Genomic DNA, 18,612 nt, shown 5'->3' with positions numbered 1-18,612 from the left:
CTCTCAATTTCCCACCCATCACTAGAACATTCAAATTCACCCATTGCGTCACTAGACCTAGTCGAAGATTAATAACGGCTTTCAAAGTCCTTGCACATAAACACATAGTAGCAATGATCATATTCAGTAGTTTTACGCTTGTAAAAAAGACTATTAGGGTTCAGTAATTAAACATGCCCTAAATTTAGTTTGATGCGTGGACATAATTTTTCCATTTTATGCTTTTAACGGGAAAGGGATCCTCTCCGAATCTCTTCCTCCTAATTCACCAAGTCTGGAGATTCGGACTGTTGAAATTTGATCCAACGGCTACAGACAGAGGCCCATTTTAAAGTTATAATATTTTAGCCGTTGGATCAAATTTCAACGGCCCGGATCCCTGGACTTGGTGGATTAGAAGGAAGGGACCCGAAGAGGATCCCTTTCCCTTTTAACAGGCCAATTTTGACTGTTTCAACTATATTATTGACAATTAAAAACGCAATATATGATGCCACTTAGTATTACAACTTTCAAATCCCATGTACAATTAGAGCCTCGATGTGACTAATTCCATTTAATTTAATTTTTTGAAAGAGACTAATCAACCTTACTAGTGCAAAAAGGAGAAGTAATTACCAATGGTCATAAATTTGATCTCATTTTCTTTCCCTAACAAGGAGAGAAGCAAAGAGGTTCAATTCGTAGAACAATTATACACGAAAGTTGCCTAATGCGCACTATGTGTTGACAATCTTGCTAGTGCTAAAAGGACTGGTAGTTACGAATGGACAAATATTTGAATAAGTTGGAAGACTACATTTTGTGCAAATCTAAGAAAAAATAACCAAAGTCTTGGTCATGAAGCACAAGGATACTATGAATACCCATTTTTTTGTTAGAGTAATTATCGTGGTACGAGTCGTACCATAATTGTCGGGTTAATAAGAAATTTACAAGTCGGATGACTGGCACAAGAAATTGGGATGGTGGTGTATGGACCTAGATTTGTCATCCTCGTTCAAGTCATGCGAACTTACTTCCAAGTCGGCCCGTTTTAGTTGTTCACTTCCCGTTTGTGGTTCCAGGTCGAACACCCGCACCTTCTGAATGCACTTCCAATTTGAGGTCAAACACATCCAATGCATTAAAGTTGTATTGAAACAAAATTCCTTAATACACCATGGCCAAAAAAAGTCCATCGGAATTAATTCCGAAGGCAAAGGATTAGTGTCCAAACTATTGAAATTGATTATCTCATGAACTTAGTTATGTACCCGACCTATTGTTAACACTTAAAAATTAGTATTTAGTATGAACAACGTTTTTTTAGATGAAGGTGGATACCAAAATAGTTCTGGAACTAATTCCATAACAATTACTGAAAACATCTCAATTAGACAATTACGTTATTTAACTTGAGAACTGAAAATCCAAGAGACACTTGTGAAAGTAAAGTGTTGTCATGCAAACTTAATAAAATATAGGGAATTTTCTGAATAAATTAAATATTAGAGTCTTGTTGCAGTTTTATTAGATTAGGGATGTGATTGTGTAAATCCTATTATATCTAAGATATCCTTATGAGATTATGTCATATCTCTTAGACTAAATAATATCCTATTAGAGTTGTAATCTTATTGAGATAAGGAATTAACATTCCGACTACTATAAATAAAGGTACAATGGGGTGAGATAATAAACCTCACAATTACACATCTCTCTGTTTCTCTCTACTGTGCCGCACCCCTCTCTCTGTCTTTATTATAGTTCAGTAAATTAGGCCTACAATATGTTATCAGTCAAGACGTTTTTGACGTTGTGCTAATGAAAATTTATTATTTAATCAGGGAAGTATTACGTTTTAATCATTATTTTTATGATTAATTTATTATTTTATTGAATTGAACTACTTGTTATTGATTCAATTTATTTTTTCTTTGCTGAACGTGATACAACTCATTGGAGATGCAATACCGATTTTTCGAGAAGGTTCTTCTACAAGTTCAAAGGCTCAATTGTTTTTCGCCAATCAAGTTCTTTTAAAATATTAAGATATTTGAAAAAACCGTGAAGCATAAAAACATTCCCTATGATGCATGAACCCCTTACATTTATATTTTCCTTCCGATATATATATATATATATATATATTGTATATGTTCATATAATTGTCAATATATATATATACATTCATGAGTCAAATAATCTAAATAAAATAGAAGCATAATTTTTTTTTGTTTTTTGGTTCTAAAAACCTTAAAAAAATCGAAAATAAAACATATAGAGAAGAAGGGTTTTTTAAACCCTAGCCACACATTGAGCCACGGCCAGAAGCCGATAAGTCGTGCCAGCTAAGCCGCCAAGGAGCCGGACTGCCCTTGCACCCAAAACCCAGAAATGACAACGTTTTTCGTTGTCTTTGTCACCAACCCTTGGGTTTGCCTGAAGCCGAACCCCTGACGTCGTTTCTCTTTGCACCCAAATTGAAAAAGAACAAAAAATAAAATTCCAGCACTAGAAAACTCCGGCCACCTCATCTCTCCAAATCCCGACCACCCTCAATTTCTACCCTCCCAACCCCACACTGCCACCTTCCTTACCACCCACAATGAAAACCCCAAAGATCTCAACCATCACTACCCCTCCCAATCTTCCACGCAATCCTTTTAATAGTCTGAATTCTCTGAAGCAGCCGACCATTCGAATCTAACAATATGGTAGAAGTAGGATTGGAAGTTGAAAATTGTTAAGTTTAAAACTTCAAATTATAGCCGTCGATCATTGAACACAATTTGATAAGAAAAAGGATTAATCAACTAATCCCAATAAAACTCAAAAATAGTTCGCACTGATAGCTGGATTTAGTTTGCTTTAGAAAAGAGAGTTCAAACACTTGAATTGGAGTTTTTCGATGACAGTATGCTTCCAAAAGATTATGCATTTGCCCACAAGGTATTAGGTATCGATACCAATGCAAATAAGGGTACAATGAAGCGGTTCTTGCATTTTGCATGTGAGAACTTAATGAGTTTTGACAATACAAGTCTACACTATTGTGGACACACTCCTATTTTCAAGTCCCTCAACGTTCTTCACTTGCGACAAGTTAAGTGAGTGATGACATTCTCGAGTACCTTTTGTCTAACTATTCAGTTCTTGAACAAGTTAGAGCGAGTGATTGCTGAGATCTTTGGGGGTTTTTATTGTGGATGGTAGAGAAGGTGGCGGTGGGGTCGGGGAAAAGTAGAAACTGGGGGTGGTTGGGGTAGGGAAAGGTAGGGTGGGTAGAGTTTTCTAGTGCTGGATTTTTATTTTTTTTATTTTTTTATTTTTTTGTTATTTTTTATTTTTGGGTGTAGAAAGAGAATTGTTGCACACATTTGAAATTTCAAGATAAAAAATAATAAATTAAGTGTAGAAAGAGGATAACTGGGTCTAAATAAAATTTCCCTTTTATAAAACTAGATCATTTTTTATATGGAATTTAGAAAAGAGGCTTGCATTGTTAAACTAATAATAAGCAAATAGGGAAAGTGGAAAAGTGGAAAGGTAGTTGTACATATACAAGATCATATAAACCAATCATATATTATCAACAACCTCAATTGCAAAGAAAAATTATCATCGTATCCAATCAAAAAGTAAACAAATAGAGATGCTCTTCCAAGTTCCAAAGCCTTCCAAAACTTTCCTCTATAACCAATGAAATATTCCTCCTAATTGAACCAAGTATACTCCTTGAAAAAGCACTAGGCTTAGTTTCAAACTTGGCAACAAAGTTTCACAAAAATGAGCATACAATCATAAAGTGTAAAGGGATTCGGTTTTCAAAACTTCAAAACCGAAACCTAACCAATAAGGTTCGGTTCGGTTTTTCCTATTTCGGTTCTTTTTTTCTCTTTTCAGTTTTTCGGTTTTGATTCAGTGTTCAGTCCCCTTTTTCTTTATTTTCAGTTTTTTGAACCCACCCCTAGGTGCGCACAAATCACTCAGATTTCGTGTATAATTGTTTCTACAAATTAAACTTCCTTGCTTCTCTCCTTGTCGGGGGAAAATTTGAGAAATGAGTATTTATGTACAACAAATCCAAATTACCTCAAGTACAAGGTTTTTTCTTCTACTCATTCACTTCTTCGAAAAAGCATCTTCATATATGCTGGAAAGAATCTTGAAGAGCTCGAACCACTCAGTCCTTTAGAAGTTTACTTCTTTTCCTCCAAACAGAGTTCCTGAAATCGGGTTAAGCTGCAGTCGAAGAGCCAGAGTTCAGTGCACAAACGGCCAAAATACATGTACTAAGTTTAGAAAGTAAGATTAAACCCTGTATCGTAAAAGTAAATAATTTACTGGGAAGCATAATGGAACTCAGTTCAAAGACATACCGGTTCAGAAGAACATTAGGATTGTAAGGAAACAGATTCTTTCGGTGTAGACTTTCAATTGAATTTTTCAACGAAAGTAAGCACCCTTTGGCTTCTTTAAAATACTTTCCTCCATTTTGAGTGCCCTTGCAACTCCACACTAGAACTTTTCTTCTCTTAGATGATCGATTTGTAGCTTGTCGACACATTGAAAACTCCACAAATAAGCTCCATGAATCGAACACTTTACGCAAGCACCTATGAAAGAATGCATTAAGCACAGTAAGAAGAAACTAAAAAAATACAATTATTGGAATCAAATGCGAATCTCTAGGGTCAACTACATTCGTTTTCTTTCTCCTTTGTTGGTAATCAGTTAAGAGAGGTCATTCAGGAGTAGAGGGTTCATGGCTCATATCGTAGTTCACCATTTCTATTCATGATTAACCAATAATTCAAAAAATCAAAGAATAAAACCATAATAAGGCTTAAAGTAGGTAATAATCACCAGAACAGCAAACAAGCTTAAGGGTTGAATTTGAAACAAGCAAAAGTAGCAAAGTGCAATTCAAGGTCCATTTGATAACCATTTCGTTTGTAGTTTTCATTTCTTCATACTAAACATAGAGGCAAAGTAGATGGAATGATGAATGAATCAAAAATGTGGAGAAAGTGTGGTAGAAGGGAGAACGGAGAAATGCGTATGGAACAACAAAATAAAAACCAAAAACAAGAAAGAGAAAACCTACTTAAATTTCTTCTCAGTTTTTGGTTTGGTTTTCATGTTGTGTATCATTCTATATTCATTTATTCCACATTCTTCCCACCACCCTTCCTCTATCCTTATCCATCTCTCCTTTCTTCCTTATTTCCTCTTTATTTCTAACCAAAACGTGAAAACTAAAACCAAAAAATGAAATGGTTATCAAACTGTTTGATTCAAATGGGCCCCTAGCTTTCTCAAGTTTAGAGAAGTAGAATAAAAAGACCTTAAAAGATATTCTGCACAGCTGATTCCGGTATCTTTCGAAATAAGGTAATCAAGGAGCACCTGATGGTCATAGCTCAACTGCAAAATTGAAAAGATGTAAACTGTCATATCGTCAAGGATTCCTTTCCCCCCCCCTCCCCCCCCCCCCCCCCCAAAGACCACCGACCTCAAATTAAAAAATAGAAACATGTCAAGGTAGAAATGGGTAGCTATATAAATATCAAATAATGAGCATCTTGCCTCTAACAGAAATAGATGGAATAAGAGCACAGGATCGAAAATATCCAAGACACGAAAAAACGTATTGCCCTCTGAATCCTGAAATGCTCCCTTTTCCTTTTCCAACCTATATTAAACACAAAAATTGTTAAAAAAGAATCCGTGAAAATACTTTTCAGAAGAATGAAAAAAGTAGGATATTTATTCCTTACTGTTCTTCGGCACAAAAAGGTACAGAGAGCAATTGAAGGAGAACTTTGAATAATACATCATCCTACAGTTCAAGACAGGGCCAAGAATGAAAACTTTGAGTACAAATCAACAAATAAAGCAATCCTTCGGAGCAATAGACACAAGCCAAACACATTAAGAACTTCGATGCACATATAGTACAATTGAATTAACTATGCAACAACTTCTGAAGAAATAAAAAGTCACACCTCTTTAATGTATAGTTGGAGGAATGATTTAGCAAAGTCAACACATTTTTCAAAATACATTTCATGGTCCACTGATATATCAGTTGGAAGATGCCCTTGAAGCCAGCTATAAAGCTCCAATAGACCTTTCTTTCTTCCACAACATTCCAGCTCTGTTTTTGAGTCACACGTCAAGCATAAGTTCCAAATCGCACAAGCACATTTGTTGTTAGTTTCTTCTTTCGAGCTAATCAAACCAAAAGAACACCTCAGAAAGAGGAAAATAGCCTGTCTTTGCAGATGGCGGGAAGACAGACTGTTGACTTCTGCATCAGAAACACTGGATAGAAATGGAGACCCTTCCAGGCAATCATCCTGATATTCAAGAGGAGTAATGGGTTGCCGCAGAAGCTCTCCAAAGTAATCATGGACAAGTTGCAACCATGAAACAAGAACTGACTGCTGAGGGTAGGTTCGGAAAATGAGCCTAATCATAAGCACCTGTAGGTTTGCACCATGTACTTGCAATCAAATTATACTGTAGGGATTTAAGTTTTAACACAAGCATAAGCAATAATCTAATAAACTAAGTCAAGAAGCGTGTTTCCAGGAAAATATGCATATAACATATTATGTTGTGTAGATTTACATAAACGTCATTATAAAACTACAACAGTAACGCACCAAAAGAACATGTTAATTCTCATATAAATACAAAGAAAAATGTTACAGGAGATATTATTTTTTCCAAAAGAAGAAGCAGATATTGACTAGCATCTCTTTAGTAAAGGCCTATACCACACCAGCATCATACGTACACAACAACTTGAGACTTATACAGATGGTACTGGCGGGAAGATTGAAGGATATAGAAGTCTAGGTACTACTCAATCCAACTCAACTAAGCTTTTTTATTTTTCAGGAACTTAACATTAGAAACAGAAAAACCTAAGCCTGCCGCTTAAGCTATTTTCAAACTGCAGATGTAAGACAGTTATCCATGCTTTGTGACATCAAACTTTTGTGTCATGCTTAGGTTTTCTGCATAGATACACAACCAACATCCCTAAAATCTTCTAAACATCAATAGTTATCTTCAAGAAAGGACTCAGGCAAACACATACCAATAACTTGTGTCTAAAGTATTGAGAGATGCACTTGTTGAAATTAATGCAATGTGCTTGCTCACCAAGGCACCAACAAAAAAGCTGTGGAACAAGGGTGATGAATGTAGAAAAAACTGGGTGATGTTTGTCTATAGATCCACCTGCAGCTTCCTCAGAACCACTTTGCTCAACCATGGAACAGAGAAACTGAATCAAATTTCCTAGAAACAAGGATCTTTGAAACATAGCATCTGCCCTGGACCCTTTCTGAGCATCAGGCTTTGCACCAACATGAATCTCATCTAGTAAATTCCAAGGCACAGTTGAAAAAACGGAATTGATAGAATCAAAGAACGCTTCAACAAGTTCATGATCGTCTTCTGACTTCAAATATTTCCTTATATCACGTAAAACCCGAACGACAGCAGCCGCGATAGACCAGTCAGCATTTTCCAGCTTAGGCTTTAACGCAAGAATCAACCTCGACGAACCAGAATGAAGATCATCAGCTCCATCCACCGAACATGATGAAGAACAAGACACCGCCACAGTGATCGCCAAATTCATACAAACACACAACAAACGGATAAAACCCTCCCAGTTGCTCCCCTAAAAAACACATAGAACTAACAAATGAAACACAAAACCCAGTAAAATCCCATCTATAATTACATTTGTCCGAGTCAGGGAAGTTGTAAAATACCGAATCAACAAGGAATTCCGACACAGCAACAAGAACACTGCACGCCAGATGCTTGACATATTGACTCTCCACTGTCAGCAAAACCATCTGTTTGAAAAACAGCACAATTGGAAGCTCCAACGAATACAAAGTTTACAAACAGAAAAATGAGCACATATGATTCATTCATATGAAATATATATACACGCACATATACATACATATAGGAAATTACCAAGTGTGTTACGATTTTAGTCAGACACATACAATCACTCTCACAATCCAATCCTATCGCCACTCCCTGATCAAGGAAAGTTTGAGCCTTTTTATCAGAGGAAGTCAAATTTGCAGTCTCTAGAAAGAGAGAGATAGAGAAACTGACATTTCCAGAGTCGGAATTAAGTGCTTGGGTCCAGAGCTTGACTTGTCGAAGAACCTGAGAGAGAGTGACCAGAACTTCCCTCTCTTGGGCTACCAAAACGACGCCGGATTCCTGCAAAAGGAACAGAGAAATGAGCTTCTGAAACACCAATGAAACGAAACCCTAATACGGCAGTGTGGACGGAACTGACGGTGTACGGACGGAGAAAATCGTCGTCCAAACGGCACAGCCGCGAGAGCTTCGAATCACTGCACATCGCATCTGAGAGTCTGGAGGACGCGAAACGCAGCGTTTAGAAGGCTGGTTGGGGTGTTCGGTGATATATTGGGAAACATCAGGGACAGTTGTGATATATTGCAATTTGTTCTGCTTCGGATCCAAGCCGCTCATTTTTTGGCGGGTAAAAGTGTTGAATTAATTTATATGCCACCGTCGTATGAGATAGCAGCTCTGATACAAAAATGCACCTCCGTAACCTCGCCGAAACAAGCGCGGCAGCTCCACGCTCTCCTCCTTACCACCACCACCGTCGGCTCGCGCTTTCCGTACCTGTACAACAATGTCATATCCATGTACTGGCGATGTGGGTCGCTTGGGGACTCGCGGAAGGTGTTTGACAAAATGCCTCAACGAAATCTGGTTTCATTCAATGCGCTCATTGCGGCCTATTCCCGGGACTCAAACAGTGCGATTTTGTCTTGTGAGCTATTTAACGAAATGGGAGTTGAATGTCTTAGGCCAAATGGTTCGACTTTCACGAGCTTACTGCAGGCGTCATATACTCTTGAGGATTGGTTGATTGGCTCCTTGATTCATGCCCAAATTCTGAAGTTTGGGTTCTTGAGTGATGTTTGTCTTCAAACTGCTTTACTTGGGATGTACTCCAACTGTAGGGATTTGGAATCCGCGAGGAAAGTTTTTGGCGGGATGGTTGATAAAGATGTTGTTGCTTGGAATTCAATGATTTTTGGGAATTTGAAGAATGATGAGACAGCGGAAGGGCTTTCTCTCTTTGATGGCATGTTGAGGACTGGAATTGTTCCTACTCAATTCACATATTCAATGGTCTTGACTGCTTGCAGCAGATTAAGATATTTTTATCTGGGGAAACTCATCCATGCCCGAGTCATAGTTTCAAAAACGCTAGCTGACTTAGCTTTGCAGAATTCCTTGCTTGACATGTATTGCAATTCTGGTGACACCCGAGTAGCATTTGGCGTGTTTAAGGGAATGTGTAACCCGGATTTGGTCTCTTGGAACACAATGATTTCTGGGTGTTCGGAACGTGGTGATGGTGAGAAGGCCATGAATTTATTTGTCCAGTTAAATAAAACGCCGTTTCTTAAACCAGATGAGTATACTTTTGCAGCCATCATATCCGCAACAGGCACAGATCTAGTTTCCAACTATGGCAAGTCACTTCACGGACAGGTCACAAAAGCAGGATTTGAGAAGAGCATTTTTGTAGGAACTACACTAGTGTCTATGTATTTTCGAAATGCTGAATCAGATGATGCTCAGAAGGTGTTTTATTCCATCATAAAGAAGGATGTTGTTCTATGGACTGAGATGATCATGGGTTTTTCGAGATTGGCTGATGGGGAGAGTGCAATTAAGTTCTTTTATGAAATGTGCCAGGAAGGCCATAAGATTGACAGCTTTGCTCTCAGTGGAGTGTTGAGTGCTTGTTGCGACCTTGCCATGCTAAAACAAGGTGAGATGATTCACTCAGGGGCCATAAAAACTGGGCACGATGTTGAAATGTCAGTTTGCGGGAGTCTTGTAGATATGTATTCAAAAAATGGTAGCCTTGAAGCTGCTTATTCTATATTTTCCCAAGTTTCGGACCCCGATTTGAAATGCTGGAACTCAATGCTCGGAGGATATAGTCATCACGGCATGGCAGAGGAAGCATTGAAGCTGTTTTTCGAGATAGAAAAACATGGTCTGAGACCAGACCAAGTAACATTTCTGTCTCTACTCTCAGCTTGCAACCACAGTGGTTTGACTGAAGTAGGAAAGTTTTTGTGGAGATGTATGAAGGAAAACGGTATCACACCTGGGCCTAAGCACTACTCTTGCATGGTGAGTTTGTTAAGTCGAGCTCGGTTGTTGGATGAGGCAGAGGAGCTTATCATCAGTTCACCGTTTAATGAAAATCTTGAACTGTGGAGAACTTTGCTGAGCTCGTGCGTCGTCAATAAAAATTTGAAAATAGGAGTTCATGCAGCAGAGCAGGTTTTAAGTTTGGACTCAGAAGACAGTGCAACGCATATTTTGCTGTCAAATCTCTATGCTGCTGCAGGAAAATGGGATAGTGTTGTAGAAACAAGGAGAAAGATTAGAGTACTGACGTCGGAAAAGGATCCTGGACTAAGCTGGATTGAAGATAAGAGTAATATTCAGGTATTCTGTTCCGGCGTTGGATCAGAACAGGAGGCAGGTGAAGCCGAAGCTGCATTACATTCGTTACAAGGGAGCATGGTAAGATTACAAACAGATGAATTTGATGAACCGATTTATAATTTACATGAAATGTAGAACTTTGAAACATCATTACTTGGAAGTTTATCGAAACAATACAACTGTTTCGAGCTTTAAGTACCTCTAGCACTACTGAGTAACCAACCGACAGGGCCTTCATCCTAACACTTACAGTTTGCTTGAGCCGAAGTGGTGTTCAGCAGAATTCGAGGGAAAAATAAGTTTGACATGAGCTGAAAAATTAAAACTCGAAACCGACGAATAAATCGACCGATGTTAATTTAGAAATTCCAAGGATTAACTCTGTTCAGACTTGAAATCGAAAGGCCAAACTAAAATCTTCAGCAAATTCACGGTGCAACACAGCAGACACGTAGAGAACTGGAAAGATGTTGAGAGGTGTTTGATTAAACATACAAAAACCAAGATCTAACGGTTAAAATACCCGGGAACACCCTAGAATTTCTGCAGAAAGCATTGGCAAATAAGTTTGAAATTCTCAAAAGGAGTTTTTAACGGAAAGCAGATTTGGCCCCTTTTTCTAGGTGAGAAGGTAACTAGAAATCGGGTAGAAAAAGCCGGCAAGAAATGGGGTAATGCCAGAGGTCGAATATAATACGATCCAAATTTAGCAACAGAGAAACTACACAAAGCTTGCAAACCATGTAGAGCCATAGATAGAGAAAAGTTAGAGTTGCCAGTTTACACAAATCAGTTATTGTTAACTTTGCTTCTCGTGTGACGATTGCACAGCGAGGGTACACCGAGACTGCTCTTCACAGGCCAAGTGCCATCATCCCAAATTGCTCTGGCTTTATTTTATGCAACGTCTCATTCTGTGTATGCGATACCACAATCGCTAGAGGAAGCTTTCAATATCCTTTTCCCTTGAAATCTTTCCTCTGTTGGAGTAATGCTCCTGTGTCTTTTACATGGCCTCGAATAGGACTCGATGCTCTAATAATTCTGATAAAACACTCCTCATTTTATCAACTGAAACCGGTTTTAGTATAACACCATCCACACCAACCCTCATGCAGTTCTCCTTTGTAGTCTTGTCTATGCTTCCGGTAAGTGCCACTAATACCGGCCGCTCATGACGTTTTGTGAACTTTTCATGTATACGGACAGCAAGTTCATAACCATCGATTCCTGGCATGCTCACATCCATGAACACCACCTTGTGCTCTTGTGAAATAACATGCAATAATTCATCGATTAAGCTTACAGCTGTTACATCACATCCTAGGTGCGCAAGGAGTCCCTTTGTCACTGACCTGCTGACCCTGAACGATTAAAAGAATGGGAAGAAAACGGAGCTCGGTGAAAACAAGTAGAATATTGTTCACAAGCCATTAAAATAAAAGAACAACCAGCCATTACACCTTGATGAATCTCATAAAATTCATACATATAACTATACTTGCATCTGCTGCTCGTTTAAAAGTGTTACGCCAATATGCACCCACTAAGATCACAAGTTAAAAATTGTTTCCACACCTTGACAGAGTTATTTGGCAGTTTATAACATGATGTTTCCGAATGGATGAAATAATTGTACAATACCCTAGAACTGCTATTCCTTTTATCCAAATACTGACTCGGCAATTAAAACACATCAGATCAAAAACCACTAAATAACTAATGAATGCGCTCACTAATTCCAGACTTCTCACTCCCAAGCCAAATCTATTATCACCGCTCAAATTGATAATGGTACAGTATTTCATAACAAATTTAGCTTGTGTATAATGTATATACTCATTCCCTATTTTATAAAATAAATACTGCTGGAGGAAACAACGCATCAAAAAATTAACAGGGTAGGAAAGGTGGCTAGTTACTGACCCATTATCATCCATGACAAGGACTTTCAACCCTGGAAAGTTAGTTTGAACATGATTTGCTTGCAGCTTGGGTGCAAAAGGCAGCTTAGACTCATTCGAACGCTCTGGAAATTCGAGTTTCACAATGAAAGTGGCCGTGCATCCCTTGCCAAGACCTTCACTTTCAATCCAAATATGCCCTTCCATAAGATTTACAAATCTGATCACATCATACAAACCAAGATTGCATTACAACTGCATATAAATATATCTCCTAGTAATATTGATTCAAACCTTCACAAAACTTGAAATGCTAAAAAAAACAGGTGGATGGTTATACAAGCTCAATGCATAGTTTTCTTTTTCTCTCATTTTGGGAAAACGATAATTTCAGTCCAATACTTTATGCCACTTTCCGCTATGGCCCCTCTAGTTTTATTTTAGCATCCTTACGGTTTTGTGAATGCTAGCAATTAAATACATTTCAGATTTATAACGATTACGAGGACGGAATCTGCACATGACACACGTGTATGTGTGTTAAAAATTTTAGAGCTTAGTTATAGTCCACCATGCTATTACATATAACTACACTAGAGATATAGAGATTTGGATGTAGTGAATTGAGGACCAAAACAAAAGATTATAAACTATGTAGAACATAATTATAATTCACCCTTTATCTATTGTGGTTGAGGTGGACTTTCGGAACTAAATCAAGCACAATATGGCAAAACAAAAAAATAAATACCTCTTACAAATTGCCAGGCCAAGTCCACTACCACCAGAATTTCGAGTAGCTAAAGCCTGAGTTTGTGCAAATTTGGTAAATAGTTTTGGGATATCCTGAGGATTGATTCCAGATCCTGAATCTTTGACCTACGCCAGAAAAAGAGAATGTAATATACTATAATAACTTCAAATGAACAGAATGGTCTTCCAAAAGATGAACAGATTCAAACAAATATTTGAAGAAACAAACCTGTACGCGCAGATAAAAGTGATTATCACTTTGCACTGGAAAGAAATCAGGAGCCCGGAAATCTCGTAAAGATTCTGATTTTGCAACAAAAGCTGTGATTGAGATGCTCCCTTCTTTTGAGAACTTCACAGCATTCCCAACAACATTTAGAATAGTTTGCATAAGACGCTTTTCATCACCTATGGCATACATTGGCAAATCTGCAGCTATATTCAATGTAACTGACAACCTTTTGATAGATGCAACAGGCTTAATCATATTATGAACCTGCAACGAAAAAATAACCATTTTACTGATGCAAACTGCTACAGAATCAATGGAAATCATGTAATCCAAAATAACTCATAAGTGGCAGGAACACATAACCGTACCTCTCTAAATACGGAATGGAGGTTAAAAGTTGCTATTTCAAGTTGAAGGCTGCCATCTTCAAGCCTTGAAAGATCCAAAACATCATTTATGAGGGTAGCCAATAGGTTGCTGCTCCTTAATATCGTTTCAACCATGAGACGCTGCTCAGCTGTGAGCTCAGTTTCCTGCAGCAAAGAAGAAAGAGCAATAATTGCATGCACGGGGGTTCTCATCTCATGGTTCATAACAGCTAAGAAATCATTGCGAGCACGAATTGCAGTCTCCGCTTCTCTCCTGGCTAAATCAAGCGCAATATTCTGCTCCATAAGGAGATCCCTTGCCCTCATTGACTCTTCTAATATTGCAGCATGTGACAGAGCAACCGCAACCTGTGTCAACGACTCAACAATAAGAACTAATAAATGAATGCTTCGTTATATAATAATTTATGAGCAGCGGTATATTTTTATGAAAGCAAGAAACAGGGAAAGAACATCTTTAGATAGGCAATCTGCTCTTTTTATTTATTCTCTCTTTTATAAGATGTTTTTCTGTTTAATAAACCTTTCTATATGCCAAGTAATACAGCATTTCAAAAAATGCATTTCATTTCTGAGAATCAATCAACTACAACTTATATAATAGGTTCCTGAGATTTGATGTAATTTCACGTTACACAAAGGGTTATAGTAAAAGGATTAGATGGACCGTAAAACATCGACAAAAGAATGAACCTTTCCATAAACAAACATTTTTTTCATAGGACATCATAGGTACTACTTAACCTCTTCAAATGTGGATCTGAGCAACCAAAAGAAACTGTATTTTAAATTTCCTTTTGGGATTTGGATGTGGAGAGATTTATTACCATTGTCATAAAGATTGTACTTAAAAAGATACAGATTGTGGTTTTTTACCTGATCAGCAACCACTTCTACCAATTCTAACTCGTGAACGTGCCATTGCCTTGCACTATCTGAGGGAAGCATCAAGACCATCAAAGCATAGCGTTTTGTTGAGAGCTCAGGCCAGTCATTAATTTGGAAGTTAGAGAGATGTAAAAGGGGCACACGAACTGCAACAACTTCCCCAGGAATGTGCCTTCCTGCAAGTTGCCTCAGTTTTGCCACTGGAGAATTTGGTGATATTTTTACAGCACGGTTGCTACTAAATACTTGATTGATGACAGGAAGATGAATGGGTACAGTATATCCTACTGGATTCTGCTGACGAAGTGTATAGGATAGTTGAAGCTCTAATCCAGTACGCGTTGGCATCCACAAGGCACACTCTTCCAATGCCAAAGTTCTACCTAACTCGACAAGTGTAGTTTTAAGTATAGTATGTCTATCAAGAGTGCTTCTGATTTCATGGGTCAACATCCTGACATGTCGACCTGTTTCCTCCTGTGTACGGATAAGGCCCATTTCTCTATCGAGCTCTGCCGCCTTGTTCTTCAAGAATAGTTCTCTAGTTTTAACACTCAATAAATCAGGTATAATATGTACAAGCATAAGGGCAGTTGCGCATGACACCACCGCAGTTAAAACCTTTGCCGTGGTCATTACCATGGCCACAGTTCTTGAATGTATGCTGAACGTCCATAAGTTGATAAGATGAGTCGCCCCACACAGTACAATGAAAGCACCAAACTGTACGAGGACCCATCTGTATGGAAACACTGCAGACTTCTTGACAAAGTAGATCAACTCTAGCGGGATGGAGAAATAAGCAAGCGCAATAAAGAAATCTGAAATGTACTGATATTTCATCAGCAATTCATCAGCCGGCCATTGTGGCTCAATACAGTTGCATGCCAACATGATGATTGAGCCACTTAAACGGATATTACTTGGTCTGTTACATGCCTACAACATATTATACCGTCAAAACTGAAGCAAATAAAAAAAAAAAAACAGAAAAATGAAAGGGAAAAAACAGCATTAATCTAATCACGCAATAGTACTAATTAGTAGTTACAAAAGAAAATTATGATATAACAATTTAGGATTACGCAAGTGCAAACTAGGCTCCATTGATCTTTCAACATTTGATCATTTAGAGCAACGCAATTTAAATATAAAATTTCAATTAAACAACATCGAAATTTCTGTCTAGAACCTGTACCCAACAACTCAACCCTTTCAAAATCCAACCGATAGTATAAAAAACGAAGAAGAAAATACAACCATAAACCGTGATCATCAGGAATGAATACATAAACACAATTGAAAAACCACATTTATTATTTATCCCTTGGGATCCATTGACCAAAAGAAAGAGCAAGGATCCTGCCATCCAGCAATTCACTACCAATCCATAAATCCCTAAGTCTCAACTCTGATTCTAAAAGTTTCAAATGAATCCCACTTCTCAATCTCCAAAAAAATTTAAGCCATAATCTGCAAACCCAAGCTTCTAATCTGCCCACATGCACTGAAGTTCTAAGATTTCAGCTCAATGAAAGTGAAAACCCACCTGACAAGTGAGAAATGAGCACAGAAAGCGAGGGGGTGGACTGACGATTGACTGTCGCAGAAAGCCCCGGCCGTCCGCGGCGGCAGGTCAAGTCGGCGCCTGCGAACTGATATCGCTAGCGAACACAGTGCGACGATCCAGCCGAGGAGAAGAGAGGGTGGGAGAGGAGACGACGGGCTGACTAGGGTTTTGAAAATTGGGGATGGAGATACCCATAATCCATTGCATTGATATAAGTCACCGTCACGCAGATTCAAAACGCTGCGTTTTGATATCATTGCAATTTATTGTATTTCCAAAAGGAGAGGATGGACGGTTTTGATATATTAAATTTGGTCAACTTGAAATCTGAACCGCTCATGTTTTGGCGGGTAAGAGGCTTGAAGCCTTGAACTAGTTTGCGTAAAAAATGCACCTCTGTATGAGACCTCTTTCTTCGCAGCGCTCTGATACAAAAAATGCACCTCCATAACCTCACAGAAACAAGCGCGGCAACTCCGTGCTCTCCTCCTTACCACCACCGCTGTCGGCTCGCGCTCACTGGCATTTCCATGTATACGCTGTAGGAACTTGTGGGACTTTAGTCCCACATCGAAGGAAGGTTGAGGATTTATACCCTTTATATGGGTTTTACCCATGTAAGAGTTAAATGGATGACAAGTGAGAAGTGGGCTTACTAGTGGGCTACATATATATGAAAGAGTCAAAAATGACCTTTGGGCCTTGGGGCTCTGTTGATTAAATCCAATTTAGCTTTTAATGTAATTTTATTATTTTCAATAATCTCGAATAAAATCGAACAGTTGCAACTGACCACGTAACCACTCATTTCGTCCTTATATAAGGACGAAACCATTCATCCTTGAAACACAGAAGAAAAAAAAACTTGATCTTCCCTCTTCTTCTTCTGTTGTTCTTGGAAAAACATAAAGTAAATTCGTTAGGGAACAAGTTCGTGTGCAAGAACTTGTTCTAGATAGTTGTATCCTCTAGATAGACGTCCAAAACTACAGCACAAGTGGGGACGAATTTCTGTCTTAGGTCACTGCATCGCAGGCCTCTATCTGATAAGTTAGTACATTTCAATTTCAATTGTTGTTATTAGGTTCAATTTCAATTTGATATTTGTAATTTTAGTTGGTTATTATAGTTGTAAATATATATATATATATTGCTTGATTCCTTATACTGATTGGAAATAACATACACAATCTCATTCACTTGGCGATATCCGGACGGTGTCCGACAAAATGCCTCAATGATATCTGGTTCCATTCAATGCGCTCTCTGTGGCGTGTTAGCGTGATTCAAACAGTGCAGTTTTGGCCAGGTAGCTACTTAACAAAAATGGGAATTCAATTCCGTAGTCCAAATGGTTCCGCTTTCACGAGCGTAATGCAGGCATATTATACACTTGAGGACTTGGCTCTTTGATTCATGCCCAACTTGTTCAATTAAATTTGGATTCTTGAGTGATTTTTGTTCAAGCTGCTCTACTTTTCATGTACTTCAGCCGTCGGGAGGTGGAATCAATGAAAAAGTTTTTAGCGAGCGGGATGGTTGATGAAGATGTTGTGCCCTGTAAGTCTACGAGCTTTGGGCCATGTGAAGAATGATGAGACCATGGAAGGTGGTTCATCTCTTTGGCAGCATGTTGAGGACTAGTGTCTATGTACTTCAAAAATGGTGAAACTGATGAAGATCGGAAAGTGTTTCAGTCCATCTTAGAGAAGGAAAGATGTTCTATCGACTGAGATGATCATGAGTTTTTGGAGATTGGCGAGAGTGAATTTACGTTCTTTTATGAAATTAATGTTCCAGGAGTTTGGAGTGCTTGAAGCTATTTCGAGATAGAAAAACATGGTTTAAGACCAGACCAAGTAACATTACTGTCCAGTCTCAGCTTGCAACAACAGTGGTTTGGTTAGAGTATGGAATTTTTTGTGGAAATGTATGGAGGATAACGGTATCACACCTGGCCCTTAGCACTACCCTTGCATGGTTAGTTTGTTAAGTCGAGCTCGATTGTTGGATGAGGCAGATGAACTTGTTATTAGTTAACCGTTTTGTGGAAATAATCTTGAATTGTGGAGAGCGTTACGAAGCTTGTGCAGCAGAGCAGGTTTTAAGTTTAGACTCACAAGATAGTGCAACAGACATCTTGTCGAACCTCTATGCTGCTGCAGGAAAATGGGATAGTGCTGTCGACATGAAGAGAAAGAATAGAGTACTGAACTCGAAAAAGGATCCTGGACTAAACGGGACTGAATCAGAGCAAGAGGTAGGTAGGTGAACCCCAAGCTGCGCTGCATTGGCTACAAGGAAGCATGCTAAGATCACAAACCGATG

At 38.5% G+C, this 18,612-nt stretch overlaps 3 protein-coding genes across 11 annotated transcripts; 1 reads left to right on the top strand and 2 right to left on the bottom strand.

The window, feature by feature from the left end:
• Nucleotides 1-3,551: 3,551 nt before the first annotated feature.
• On the bottom strand, nucleotides 3,552-8,473 carry LOC103401283 (uncharacterized). 6 transcript variants are annotated; one of them, XM_008339990.4, is made up of 11 exons: nucleotides 8,333-8,473; nucleotides 8,143-8,253; nucleotides 7,996-8,061; nucleotides 7,782-7,868; nucleotides 7,097-7,687; nucleotides 5,994-6,473; nucleotides 5,766-5,827; nucleotides 5,575-5,680; nucleotides 5,333-5,412; nucleotides 4,365-4,601; nucleotides 3,552-4,227 (listed from the first exon to the last, which is right to left on the bottom strand). In XM_008339990.4, the coding sequence occupies exons 1-11, from the start codon at nucleotides 8,396-8,398 to the stop codon at nucleotides 4,185-4,187; spliced, it is 1,929 nt and encodes a 642-aa protein (XP_008338212.3). In that variant the 5' UTR covers nucleotides 8,399-8,473; the 3' UTR covers nucleotides 3,552-4,184. The 6 variants fall into 6 exon arrangements, with proteins under 6 accessions (XP_008338212.3, XP_017178622.3, XP_070670227.1 ...); XM_017323133.3 differs by having other exon boundaries at nucleotides 7,782-7,852; nucleotides 8,028-8,061; XM_070814126.1 differs by having other exon boundaries at nucleotides 7,982-8,061; nucleotides 8,333-8,363.
• Nucleotides 8,474-8,517: 44 nt separating this feature from the next.
• LOC103401282 (pentatricopeptide repeat-containing protein At3g50420) lies at nucleotides 8,518-10,743 on the top strand. The gene has a single exon (XM_008339988.4). It carries the CDS (start codon nucleotides 8,566-8,568, stop codon nucleotides 10,681-10,683), a length of 2,118 nt encoding a protein of 705 aa, XP_008338210.3. The 5' UTR covers nucleotides 8,518-8,565; the 3' UTR covers nucleotides 10,684-10,743.
• A 472-nt stretch (nucleotides 10,744-11,215) lies between these two features.
• On the bottom strand, nucleotides 11,216-16,556 carry LOC103401284 (ethylene receptor). Of its 4 annotated transcripts, none has more exons than XM_008339994.4 (7): nucleotides 16,264-16,556; nucleotides 14,703-15,642; nucleotides 13,806-14,174; nucleotides 13,435-13,701; nucleotides 13,204-13,331; nucleotides 12,475-12,672; nucleotides 11,216-11,912 (listed from the first exon to the last, which is right to left on the bottom strand). In XM_008339994.4, the coding sequence occupies exons 1-7, from the start codon at nucleotides 16,539-16,541 to the stop codon at nucleotides 11,555-11,557; spliced, it is 2,538 nt and encodes an 845-aa protein (XP_008338216.3). In that variant the 5' UTR covers nucleotides 16,542-16,556; the 3' UTR covers nucleotides 11,216-11,554.
• Nucleotides 16,557-18,612: the final 2,056 nt, after the last annotated feature.

Source organism: Malus domestica, chromosome 15, assembly GCF_042453785.1.
Source record: "Malus domestica chromosome 15, GDT2T_hap1".
In the NCBI taxonomy this organism is placed as follows: domain Eukaryota; kingdom Viridiplantae; phylum Streptophyta; class Magnoliopsida; order Rosales; family Rosaceae; genus Malus; species Malus domestica.
The sequence above is the reverse complement of the archived record's forward strand: the minus strand, read 5'-3'. Positions and strand labels throughout refer to the sequence as shown.

What these genes read in the sequence shown, in the direction of transcription:
- LOC103401283 (XM_008339990.4), bottom strand. Translation starts at nt 8,398, where the DNA reads ATGTGCAGTGATTCGAAGCTCTCGCGGCTGTGCCGTTTGGACGACGAT. An exon ending in TCCAACTATACATTAAAGAG is followed by an intron (nt 5,828 to 5,993) that starts GTGTGACTTTTT and finishes CTTGAACTGTAG; the next exon opens with GATGATGTATTATTCAAAGT. An exon ending in CCTTTTTGTGCCGAAGAACA is followed by an intron (nt 5,681 to 5,765) that starts GTAAGGAATAAA and finishes TGTTTAATATAG; the next exon opens with GTTGGAAAAGGAAAAGGGAG.
- LOC103401282 (XM_008339988.4), top strand. Translation starts at nt 8,566, where the DNA reads ATGCCACCGTCGTATGAGATAGCAGCTCTGATACAAAAATGCACCTCC.
- LOC103401284 (XM_008339994.4), bottom strand. Translation starts at nt 16,541, where the DNA reads ATGATATCAAAACGCAGCGTTTTGAATCTGCGTGACGGTGACTTATAT. An exon ending in GGCCTGGCAATTTGTAAGAG is followed by an intron (nt 12,673 to 13,203) that starts GTATTTATTTTT and finishes TGATGTGATCAG; the next exon opens with ATTTGTAAATCTTATGGAAG. An exon ending in CTTGTCATGGATGATAATGG is followed by an intron (nt 11,913 to 12,474) that starts GTCAGTAACTAG and finishes TTAATCGTTCAG; the next exon opens with GGTCAGCAGGTCAGTGACAA.